The sequence below is a fragment of the Argentina anserina genome, chromosome 2, assembly GCF_933775445.1.
Source record: "Argentina anserina chromosome 2, drPotAnse1.1, whole genome shotgun sequence".
Lineage (NCBI taxonomy): Eukaryota > Viridiplantae > Streptophyta > Magnoliopsida > Rosales > Rosaceae > Argentina > Argentina anserina.
In genome coordinates, this window is record NC_065873.1 from 3,233,456 (window position 1) to 3,246,290 (window position 12,835).

The window sequence follows — 12,835 nt, forward strand, 5'->3', positions numbered from 1 at the left end:
TAAAACGGTTGATTTGAGGCTCTAAACAAACTAGAGAGAATTTTTTATATGCTACCATAGTATCACGTGACAATGCCTAGTGATATTCATTACCTGTTACATTTCGACATGTGGATTTATTACACTAAAATTATAATTTAACATATTTTTATTATTTATGAAATGACTTTTATGAGTATTGATGATATTGAACTATGATTTCGTGTTTAAGGTTTAGAGTTTAGGATATATGTTTTAGGGTGTAAGGTTTAGAGTATTAGAGTGTAAGGTATATGATTTAAAAAATAAGCCTAAAATAGTATTTGACAAAATAGTTTAAATATAATTTTTCTGATTAAATCTTATGTGTCAAAATGTGATCGGAATGGTAGACCACTAGATATTATCACGTGGTGCTATGATAGCATTGAAAAAAATTCTCAACTAGACGCCCAAAAATTACATATATTGTGGTCAAATTTTAACTCATGGCGTTGTTTTCTTCTCAAAAATGTATTATAATAGTCATTATGACTAGACATGTCAATTGGTCGTATCAGGTTGGGTTCGTATCAGATCAAAGTGTCTCGCGTGTCATAATATGTAAATCCAAAGCTAACCCATTTAATAAACGTGTCAAAAATTTAAACTCAAACCCAACCTATTTATTAAATGGGTTACCTGTTTCCAACCCGTTTAACCCATTTAATAAATATATCATGTCGTTTTAGATAAGATAACCAACTCAAGCAAGAACCAAACAAAAAAATCAATGTATTACCCAAAATTCTAGTTCAAAATGAGAAAAGACTTCCTAAACCCTTATATACATATAATGTTACCATTTTAAATAGCTTGTATACATGCACTCACGCATTTTATATAGAATTTAGTTTGATTCTTTTATTAAACGTGTTATGCGGGTTTATTTCGTGTTAGCGGGTTAACCCGCCGTTAACCCGTTTATTAAATGGGTCATGGTGGGTTGACCCTTCACTGACCTGTTTTATTTTGTGCGGATTTGAGTCGTGTCGGAATTAAAACCCTAATTATGACATACACCAAATGCCAAATTCTAAAATTACAATTTTGTCACCTAAATTACAATTCTGCTCCCAAACACCAAATTCACAACAAATCAAGTTTTAACTTGTTGTGATTAGTCTTCTCCTTATTCTCCTCTATGACACATCAAATTTATTTAATGTGAAAATTTCTTTTGAATATATTGGAATTGGATTTTGTCTTCATTTATTAGTTGATTGTAGTCAAACTTGATACAACGTACTATGATCTAGCGCAAAAGTTACAAGTATTATTTCTGAAAGTGAGATAAATAAAAAATAAGGATTAAATATTTATGACACTTAATACTTTACCTTAAAAATAGTTTTATCTTTCGATTTTCAAATTTAATTGGAATGTCCTTTAACTTTCTTTCGATGACAGTTTTGTCAATTCCGTCACTTTTGGCCATTATCTAGCTTACGTGGCTAACGGTTTTGACACACGTGCATGGGCAGCAGAATAGAATTACACTTATACTCTCAAACTTGAATACTCACTCCCTCCATCCTAAATATATATATATATATATAACTCGATCAAAACCCGAATTCTAATCTCAGAAAGCTCTACTGGTGGTTGGCATGGTTGGGGACGAACTAGATGTATGGATCCTCAGAAAAAGTCAGCAACACCAACGTCATCCAAAATCATGGTGAGTTTTCGTTTGGTTATGATAAATCACATCCACTTATTCGAACTTGATCATCTCGTATTTTCAATGGTCATTGGTTTCCAGTTTTACGGTTTTCAATAAACAAGTTTGAGAACTGGGGTTTAAAAATGTATGAGGGTTTATTTAGTTTTCATATTCATGCTTGTCATTGGGTTTCTAGTCGTCATTCATAAAAGTTTTGATTGTGGGTTTCAAATTAAGGGTTCAAAATCGGAGTTTTTGTAGTTTGTAAATGTTGTCGACTCGTAGTGCAATTGGATTAAAAAGCAGTTTCTAGTTTATTTGTGTTTGTTGTATTGGTATGGCTTTATTACAAGGAAAAAGAGGTGGTCCTAATAGGTAGTGCTCATAATAGGTAGTATATAATGCAATTGTGTGTGTTAGTGTTTCAGACATGGGACTTGGTTGACATGCAATTTGTGCCATATATGAACCAGATGACTATGTCTCACCATGCTATCTCAAGGAAACTTACATGAGGATCTGCAACAATGTCATTCAACCTGCAAATAGTATGGATATGTGGGGCAGAAGTGATGGTCCAAAATCATACACACGGCAACCTGGAAGGCCCAAGACTAAAATCAAGTGTGGCAAAGATCACTCAAGTGTGGCAATTTTGGTATGGATCCCCAATTCATCAATTAAGCGATTCAAATCCTTGTACGATGATCCACCTTCCTTCACACTATTGCGTGCCGCTTCCCCAAGTTTCTTGGCTCTGCTTCTCATTCCCTCTGCTTCTTCACCCACCATTATCTGCTTCACCACCTTCTCTATAGCCCCATTCTTCACTCTTTCCCCTCCAAATCTACCCCAACTTGAAACCCCAACACCAACTCCGATCCCAAGTATTTGCGTCACCAGCTTCTCATTGTAAAACTGGTCAGCAAACGCTGGCCACGTAACCATCGGAACTCCAGCAGCCACTGCTTCAAGCGTCGAGTTCCACCCACAGTGTGTCACGAACCCCCCGACCGCCACATGTTCCAGAATCTGCAACTGAGGTGCCCAACCTCTTATAACTAGTCCTCTGCCTTCAATTCTCTTCTCAAATCCTTCAGGCAACCAGCCCTCATTACTTTCATGATCACTCTTTTGATCTTTCTTGACAACCCAGATGAAGTGCTGCCCCGAAGCTTCAAGTCCCAAAGCGATTTCTATGAGCTGAGCATCTTCAAACTTGACAATGCTTCCAAAGCTCACGTAGATTACAGAGTTGGGTTTCTTGAAATCTAGCCATTTCTGACATTCATGTCCATTTATGGAGTTCTCTAGTCCTCTTTGTGCCTTGTCTTCGATCTCCTTGTGGCATAGAAATGTTGGGCCTATATGCCAAGCCTTGATTCCCAGAACGTTTCTATAATGATCAGCATAGGCTGGTTCAATCTCATAGAAGCTATTAACAATAACCCCAAAGCTTTTTGTCTCCGATTCAGCAGCCGATTGGCCAAAACGTTTCAGCTCAGATTCTTGTTTCATGAAGTCAGGTATTTGGTTTCCTGGAATCTTGAACTCGTGTGGTAAATTGGGAATGACTAGTGGTTCGGAATCAGACACTTCGTTGAGGTCCATTCTCATCAAATGGTGTGAAACTGACTGAGAGATGAAGTTTGTTCCATGGAAAACAAGCCTTGGAATTCCAAACCTTGCGGCAAGATCAGTTGTCCATGGGAAATAAATGTCGGCGACAAGACAATTGGGTCTGTGTTCTTTGATTAGCTTCTCAAGTGGTTGCTCTAGCATTGCTGTGGCCTTCAAGAACTTTTGGAGGTCTTCATACCCTTGGACCAAGTGAGCACTCTCACACCCTTCTGGCAATCCAACCTCCACAGCAGGGAATTTGATAGAAAGGACTCCGATTTCAAAACCGGAAAGTTTGCTTCTTTCGATTGTTTTGGAGAAGAGGGACAGGTTATGAGGGGTAGAGACTATGGTGGTTTTGATACCTTTGGAAGCAAATAGTTTGGCCATGTCTATGACTGGTATTATGTGGCTGTGACTCATATAAGGGAAGAAGAAAATGTGAGACTGGCTGGTTTTGGTATCCATGTTTCTATGTGATTATGCAGGAGATGGTTAGAGACAGAGTTAAGCTATTGCTGCTTGACTGGAAGAACAAGTTGAGAGTCTTGGTATATAACTGTGGTCTTGACTTGGCGTGCAAGGTACATATAGCTTAAATAAATCTGTTTGTTCTTTATCTTCTATAGGTTACGATTGTTTAATACCAGTCAATTTGAGCCTGTTTAAATATTTGCTGCTAAGGTGATCTGCATCTATGAACTTTATATTATCAGGAAAGCTTGTCTGGAATATAAGATATTTTCTCAATTTCTCCATCTGACAATAATTTTTCTTGTTCTCCAACGTCTTGCGACTTTTTCTTCCCTCGCTAATTAAATTTCCAATCATAAACCATTTCAGTTTCCACTGGCATTTTTTTTGATTATACTAAAATCAAGTAAGATGCTAACTTCAATTCCATATAGGTATTCAGAAACTACTGCCAACAACAAATTGCGAGCTCAAGAGGTATTTACATAACGCTTAGGGAAAATTTGTTTGCTTTCTGATAAATAGGATCATGTAGTTAGATATTATGATCAGTTAACTAATCAACTTCATAACATTGACAAAAATTATAAACCAAAACTACAATATACTTCCAAACTACCACACCTTTTTTATTTTAAGAACGACGGACTGTCATATATTAAAAAAAAAAAATATACGGAACAACAAAACAAACTCCCACTCCCTAATCAGAAGTATCAATAATTAAGAGTTGATTTACTCCTAGCAACTAGCAAAACTAAACTAACATCTCAATGTTGAATCTTTGTAGTCGGCCAAAGTGACCATAAATAATGCCCTGTTAGCACTAACCAAAACCGTAGATTTTGACTTCCAACCTGAAACCCAAATCCACCGAGAACCATCCACCGGGATACCATATGAGTCCACGTGTGCGTGAGCCTGAAAAAAAACAAAATCGGGTCCACCGCATGAACTAGAGGTCTCCACCGCATCAAGACACAACACGACGACGACTGACGATGGCGCCTCCACCCACTCAGCCGACAACACCACACCCCATCACCATCCAAATAAACCTCAATCTATGATGGAAGGACAAGGCATGCCAACGCAACAAGATTGTAGCCCACAACTCCCGACACGGACCTGGATCCCATAGTCGAATCCGAGCCCCAAGGTCTAACAATGGTGGCCCTCGAACTGGCATCACAACCTGAGTCAATCCGCTCCTTTGAAACCCATGCCTTGAGAGCCGCGCCTTAACCCAAGATGTAGGATCCTAGATCTGTAGATGACAAGAGAGATCCTATGTTCCCCTAATGGGTAGTTGACCTCTTATACCTACCAACCTCCCCGAAACCCCTGATCTCAACATCTAAGAAAGAAGAATAGGAGGGAAGGGAGGGAAGGGAGGGAAAACATCATCAGTTGCCAGACTAGGGGCGCCGATTGACGATATGGAGGCATAAATCGAAGGAGAAGAAGCTAAGGCTAACGCCACGCCTCCGGTGCCTGACGCTATGGAGGCATAAATTGCTGAATTTCGCCATCGAAGATGGAGAAAGTTGAAGAGAGGGCCACCTAACAACACTGCACGCAGAAACCCTAACATATCCTTTACATGTATCACTTCAATAGCTTAGAGCATATTTGGATTCTTTAGGTTTCAATGTTAGATTATAACTTTTAAACTACCACATCCTTAGTAAATTTGCAAATAATTTTCAATAGTTAGTTTTGATTTGGTAGCATCTATGATTACACAAACCTGATAGATCCAAATCAGAGGTCATATATTATCATTGAACTGTTAAGGCCTGAATGGAGGAACCCGTCAATAGTCTTGGTATATACAATTGTGCTCTTGACTTTGGGTCCAATGGACACCAAGCTTAAGTGAATGTGTCTTTATGATTTGCATCTTACGAGTAATTTATTCATTAACACCACCAAATCAGCTAGGAAACAGAAACCAGGTGGTAATAGGAAACATAATCTAACTAGAAAATGTATTATCCAATTTTTTTTTGAGAATAGAAAATGTATTATCCATGAACATTGAAAATGATAATAGAAAATTATTTAGTAGTACTAGACAACATTAAATTAACTAAAAACTCATTTTTCATATTTGTTATACAAATTAAGACATAAGGCCAAGCAAAAAAATAAGTGGACTCAAACTTAATTAATTAAATAATGCTGAAATGTCCAAATTACCACTATTTTCGTGAAAATTATCAAGCTGCTATCAAACAAGTTTCTCTCTCCTATTTTTTAGTTTTTTTTCCGGCAATTTCATTTTTTTTTGTCAAACCACTAGCAATTTGGAGGTGAGCCAATATATAAAGTTGTTCCTTACGTCATAGGCTTTTATTTAAGTACCATATCACATATTTTTTTGAGAAACTTGGAAATTTCCAATTTTGCTTACAAAAAACCACATTAGCAGTTAGTTTTCCAGTTGACAGTAGCAATTAGATTCATAATCAACACTAGTAAGTACATTCCTAGCCGATACTAGCACCTTTCAAGTCAGCAATAACATCTAGTTTCATACTCAACAGTAGCATGTTACTTAATTAGATGGTAGCTGTTAGTTTCATAGTCAACAATAACAGCTATTTTCAAAGTTGACAGTACTAGCTACTTCTTAATTGATAGTAGCAGATACGCATGTAGATGTGATATGTGGTAGTGAAAATGAATTTTAAATTCTCTTAAATGTGATTTGCTTAAAAGGGGTAAAAAAGTAAAATATTATGACATGTGACAGCTTGCCATTATGTGGTCCTTATTTGTAACTTTTGGTCCTAATTTGTTCAATCAATTAAGAAGTGAGTTTTTTGTAAACCAAAATATTCTCCGACAGTTATTAGTAGTTTGTTAAAATGATAATGGAAGCTAATACTTTGAACGTTTAAAAAACAAACATGAGTTGCACCCCAAACACAACATCAAAAGAAATCAGAAGTAGATCAAAATGATATCGTTTAGTAAAAAAGAAGTGTTTAGTAAGAACGCGTGTCACGCGCCTGCGGTAGAAAATAGTTTCTCTCTCTGTGCGACGGCGAGCCTTTCGCTGTCGTCGGACGGGTCTTGTTGTCCAAGGGCAAGGCTGTGATGTCATCGGATCTCTTGATCAAGTTTGATTGCGGCGTCAGCGAGTGAGGTACGAAGTGGGAGAAATCACTGCGGCTTTCAAGTGCGGCGGCGACACCATCGCGACATGGATACAAGTGGATCAACAACCGGGTTTCCTCCAATCTGGTGGATGCTCTGTTTGATTCGTTCATGGGTGTGGATCTGGGCTCGGTTAATCCGATCTGGCCTTGGAACAAACTTGATCTTGTGCGTCGGTGGTGTTGTTTTGGAGTTTCTCCTAAGGCAGGGTGTGACGGCGCGATCCGATACAAGGTGGTTGGCGTTGCATGGGTTGCAGCGGTCAGGTGTTTCTGGCTAAGTGGAGTGACAACGTTTGTAATAACTCGACTTTTCGGAACAATTTATTTGATTGACTCTAAGTTTATAAAGTTTGTGAAATTCAATAAACGTGTTTGTTTCGCTTTGCGACGTCGGAAATCGAAAAAACGGAAACGTTATCGGAACTTTTATTTAGAAAAACGTTACGTTTCTGCGACGTGAGAATCGACTTTTGCTCCGTCCCTCGTTTGTAAAAACTTCATTCACAGAAATTGTAGTGCTCGTCGATACGAGTACGTGGACACATCACGCGTTCTAATCAGACTTTGTATGTGAAAGTTATTAACGACGGAAGTTAGTTTCCGATTTTGGAGGTGGGTATAAAAGGAAACTTTTCTGAAGTAGGGGTTCCATTTTCGGAAACCCACTTCTTCCCTCACCCCCGCGCCTCCCTCCTTCTCTCTCTCCCTCCGAAAAACCCTCCACCGGCGATCTCGCCGTCCAGCCCTCCGTGGCTTGCACCGCCACTCCCACAACCCTCGCAAGCCTCACTCCAGCGACCCTCGAGCACGACGCACCTCGCCTCACCGCCGTGAGCTCCCACGCGACATCCCAAAGCACCGCGACTTCTTCCGCCGTCCAAGCACGTCGCTGGCGAAACCAGGGCGCGGAGACCACACCACCACCACCCCTCCTCGCCCTCGGTGCCTCATGTGACGAGATTGACGATCGAAATCGCGATCTGCACAGCCGCTGCTCAACTTCAAATCCGTTGGCATCTCGAGTTCTCCGGCTACGATCCGACGGTCCAAAGGTTCGATTGAGGTGAGGGTTTGCATATCTTGATAGTTGTGATGCTTGGTTGTCGATTTTTGGTTGAAATGGGTTTGAATTTGTGGAGATCAGAGGAGGAATGGAGGAGGGAGGATACCGCCACCTTATGCGGCGCGTGGGGTAGCGTGGAAGAGGCTAGGCACGGCGTGAGGCCGTGAAGAGGAAGAGGAGGAAGAAAGAAAGAAATTAGGGGCGGCGGTGGCGTGCTACGCGCCGGTGTTAGGATCGGCGCGTGGGCCCCACGCGCTGCCACAGTGAGTGGCGCGTGAGCGCTACGTGCGGTCGCCACACGCGCCGCCACGTGCGGCGGCGCGTGAATAGTGAATTCAAACAGTAATTTTGTAAAAATTTATTTTTACGTTCGGCGGATGTAAAAAGTGATTTATGTACTGTAAATGTAAATTTATTTTACGTACGGTAAATGTAAATGAAATTACGTTATGTAAATGTAAAAGTAATTTCGAAAGGGTAAATGAGTAATTATTATTTACTGAGACCGTATTTACGATTAAATAGTATGCATACGTATAGAAATACGTAAACAGTATGTACTCATACAAAAATACGTAATAATATGTATTTGTACAATAATGCTTGAATAGTAAATACGTGAATAGTAACTCCGTGAACAGTAATTTTGTAAAACCAAAATTTGCTTAACAGTATAATAATATTACTGTTTCGGCATTTAAAATTTACGTAACGATTCTAATTCTTTCTTATCTTTTCAAGGTGATCGATAATTTAAGTAAAAGATTTACTTTCGAAATCGTGGAATTACACTCGATATTATAAGATGAGTAAAATCTCACATTTACGAATCTACCCTTGCGGAGATTCGAGATTATGCTGAATTTTAAAGGATGAAATATGACAAGTATATGATATAGTGGAATGTGTATTTGTATAAATGGTAAATAGTTACATATATATAGTTTGCTATATAATATACTGTCCTGATTTCGTTGCGAATAAGTTATTGTGGTGATGAGGTTTATGTATTGAGCATGTTGATTCGATTGGTACAATATAACGTGATGATTATTGTACGTGGTTTTAACATTGAGTTTTGTTAAAACGTGTTTTGTCTTCGGACGTGTTTTGTCTTCAGACATGTTTAGGTCTTCAGACTTGTTATTGTCTTCGGACGTGTTTTTTTGTCTTCGGACGTGTTTATGTGTTCAGACCAGTCTTCGGACGTGTTGGCATGTCAGAACCTAGCTTTTGGCCGGGCGAAAGTTACGATACAGTTAGAGCTCTAGTCTGTCTGCCGGGGTACTGCATATGAGGTAACAGATGGGTTATCAGCTTATGAGTACCCATATATTTTTGATATTGGGTAACAGATGGTTGTCCAATGTCGGCGGTGTACCTCATGAAGGGTAACAGAAGTGTACCAGCGCTCATGTGTACCCGTATTATAAATGCATTTGGGTAAACAGAGGAATTGCCCAACTTCTCATGAGCGTATATATTTTCACATTATTAGACAACCAGATGGGCCGTCTAATGAGTCATGAATGCATTTATAATTGATGTTATGTGGATTTTCGTATATATTTTTATGCGAGTTGTATTTGTTGTTTTTACTCATACGAGCTGTAAAGCTTACCGGGTTTGTGTTTACAATCCCGGTGCACCTATTTGATGGTGTAAGAGATAATTCCGCAGGTGTCGATTAGTGGAAATCGAATGACAACTCTAAAAACTCGAAGTTGTTTTTATCCTATCTTGTGGTGAGAATTTTGTGAGGATTTATACATTTCCATTTGTTAAAATGTCGAATTATAAATTTGGTTTGTAATAATCGGTTTGTCTGAGTTGTATTTTAAACTCAGAAATGATCCACTGTGACATTAAAATGATTTCGATTTTATTGAGATTGTTTTATAGTTTTTCATGACTTCGAAATTAGAGTTTCATACTCGAAATTTTGGGGTCGTGACAACGTTCATGGCTTTGCCGGCAGCAGTGGTGTCTCCCATCTCGTGGGTGTCGGCTTGGGTTTGGGCCCTGGTTTTGGGTCTAGCCTGGGCTTATGTTTTATTTTATGTTGTTTTGTTTTGTATCACATTTTGCAAGTAATAAGTCCTTGCAGGTTTCTTGTGGGACTAGTAGGGCTTCGTGCCAATGTTTGCACTCATTGTGCCTTGTCTGCTCTAAGTAGGCGGCGAGTTCATTACTTTGTTAAATGGTTGTTGTTGCCTAGTGACAGTGTGAAATTAAGTGTCGTCAGATTTATTTTCCGGCGACAACATAGTGGGAAAGTTGTTCAATTGATAATTATGCTTCGCAGTAGTCGAGTTGTCTTTTTGGTATGTCACCGCTACATTAAAGCAAATAGAGTGGCTATCAGCGCACTCTTTGCTAGTTGGTGTCTTGTTGAGTACTTATTTATAAGAATATCTGATATTATTTCATATTTTTATAATCATGGGTACATGTTTTACGTCCCCCTTATACTCGATAGTTTCATTTATTAAGGCTTGAAGATAGCTGTACAAGACTACAAGCCCTTATGTTTAAAAAAAAAAAAAGAAGTTTAACGCCTGTTCCTTTTCCGAATGGGTTTAACGCGTTTTCCATATCCCAGTATGATTGGGATTTACTCACCCTTGCTTGCTCAGTCGCATCTATATAAACTCCACTCTCTTTCCTCTTTCCCCAACTTTGCTCTCTCTGCAATTCTTACTCTTTGCTCTGCAATTCTTAAAATCCCCCAAATTTCGCCGTATCTCCTCCGGTCCAGAATCGAACCAGGAAGAAGCGAGCCCTCCTCTTTTCCTTGTTTTTTGTACTGTGTATGTAATTTAATTCCATTTTCGCTCTTCAATTCTCTCTTGTTTACTTGTATTGTTCTTGATTTGAGTCTGAAGAATTGCTATATAAATAAAAAGAAAAATCTCAATTTGTTGATCGTCATGATGAGTGTTGATGTTGTCTCTCCCATTTTGAATAATATTGATAATCTTCATGGGTCTTATCTTAAGAGGGCTAGAGCGTTTGATTTCGATTACTTTGACCTAGGGTTTTTAGATCAGAGGCCTAAAAGGTTTAAGGGTTTAGAGACCGATCTTGGTGTCAAACCCATGCCTTCTGATTTTAGATTTGGGTATGTACCCAAGGGAGTAGCGCTTAAGGATGATGAAATCGAACGATTACGTAATAAAAACACTAATCGTCTATTGAATCGTAAGAAACTTCATCTTGTTCTTGATCTAGATCACACCCTCCTCAATACTGCTTCCTTTGATGATCTGTCACCCGACGAGGAGTATTTGAGGACCCAAACCCAGTCTGCTCATGGTTTGCAGTATGTTAACATTGTCGACGCTCAGCAGATTGTGACCAAGATTAGGCCCTTCATTAGGAATTTCCTTGTTCAAGCTGATCTGATGTTTGAGCTGTCCATATACACCATGGGTGCTCGAGAGTATGCTCTCGAAATGGTTAAGCTGCTTGACCCCGGCAATGTTCTTTTCGGGGGTAGGATCATTTCGCGTAGTGAGAGCACGGTGCCGGATAGGAAGAGTCTAGACGCCTTACTCGCCCGCGATTCGGCTGTTGTTATCCTTGATGATACGAAGAATGTATGGACTGGTGAGGACAAGGAGAATGTTATAGTAGTGCCTAGGTACCATTTCTTTAGAGCTAGTCGCCAGAAGTTTGGCCTCGGTGATGGTAAGTCGTATGCTGAGTTGAATAGTGATGAACCGCGCGATTCTTCTTATCTCGCAAATGTGCTTCAAGTTCTTAGGGATGTCCACACCAGATTCTTTGATGAGGCTGAGTTGCAGGGGTGTGATATTATTGATAGGGATGTGAGGTCTGTGTTGAAATCGCGTAAGAAGGAAGTCTTGAAGGGCTGTAAAATTGTATTCAGCCATGTTATCCCCTTAGGAGTCAAGGCTGAAACTCATCCTTTGTGGAAGATGGCGGAGCAATTGGGTGCTACTTGTACAACAGAAGCCGATGCATCAGTCACACATGTAGTTGCAGCAGATGCTCGAACGCAGAAATCGTATTGGGCAGTTAGTGCAGGAAAGTTTTTGGTGAATCCGCAATGGATTCATACTTCAAATTTTACATGGCAAAAGGAACCTGAAAAAGACTTTCCCTGCCATTAGTTAACCACCAACAATGAGCAACTCTTAACTTGGCTGACCTACCTGAACCTGACCCGTAATAGTGGCAACTATATGAACATGAGAATGAATAGAAAAGACCAGGAAGTCTGGAAGTACAGAATTCTTTTACTGTTAAAATTTTGTAATTTTTTTTTATCTTAGTAAGATCCTTCTCATTGCAGTAAGGTAATTACTTTCCTAATTGAAAAACTAATCTCAGATCTACCCTTGGGGTGAAACTGTAGTTTGGTACCAACTGTATTAGTTTGGACTTTTTTGGACTATGATAACTCTATCAGTTGGTTACAGTAGTCTCTTGCTTCAGTTTTGTTTTTCCTGTGAAGTTCCCTTTATGCATTTATCTAATGATACTACAAGTGCACACAATTCATGTCTGCTGCTATATGTACCTTATTAAATTTCTTTTTTTTGGTTACGCTGTACGTTTTTCTGTTTTGATCAGTTGCTTCACCTTTATACTGGCTATTCAGATTGTTTTTCGGCAGAAACATTATAAACCTTTCAGTCTTGGAATAGCTGGAATACAAAGTAGTTTTGGGATTTGTTTAGCTATATAGTTTGTTGTGTAGTTGTCATTTGTCTAGGAAATTGGCAAAACCAGATGGTGTTACTGAATGAATTTTTGTAATTGAAAAAAAAAAAAGAAAAGAAAAATTAAGTCAATAGTTGT

General features: G+C 39.1%; 2 protein-coding genes across 2 annotated transcripts; one reads left to right on the forward strand and one right to left on the reverse strand.

The window, feature by feature from the left end:
- Nucleotides 1-2,198: 2,198 nt before the first annotated feature.
- LOC126783304 (scopoletin glucosyltransferase-like) lies at nucleotides 2,199-3,810 on the reverse strand. Its single transcript, XM_050508750.1, has one exon. The coding sequence runs from the start codon at nucleotides 3,770-3,772 to the stop codon at nucleotides 2,321-2,323; it is 1,452 nt and encodes a 483-aa protein (XP_050364707.1). The 5' UTR covers nucleotides 3,773-3,810; the 3' UTR covers nucleotides 2,199-2,320.
- Nucleotides 3,811-10,701: 6,891 nt separating this feature from the next.
- LOC126784651 (RNA polymerase II C-terminal domain phosphatase-like 4) lies at nucleotides 10,702-12,230 on the forward strand. Its single transcript, XM_050510127.1, has one exon. It carries the CDS (start codon nucleotides 10,939-10,941, stop codon nucleotides 12,142-12,144), a length of 1,206 nt encoding a protein of 401 aa, XP_050366084.1. The 5' UTR covers nucleotides 10,702-10,938; the 3' UTR covers nucleotides 12,145-12,230.
- The last annotated feature ends 605 nt before the right edge of the window (nucleotides 12,231-12,835 follow it).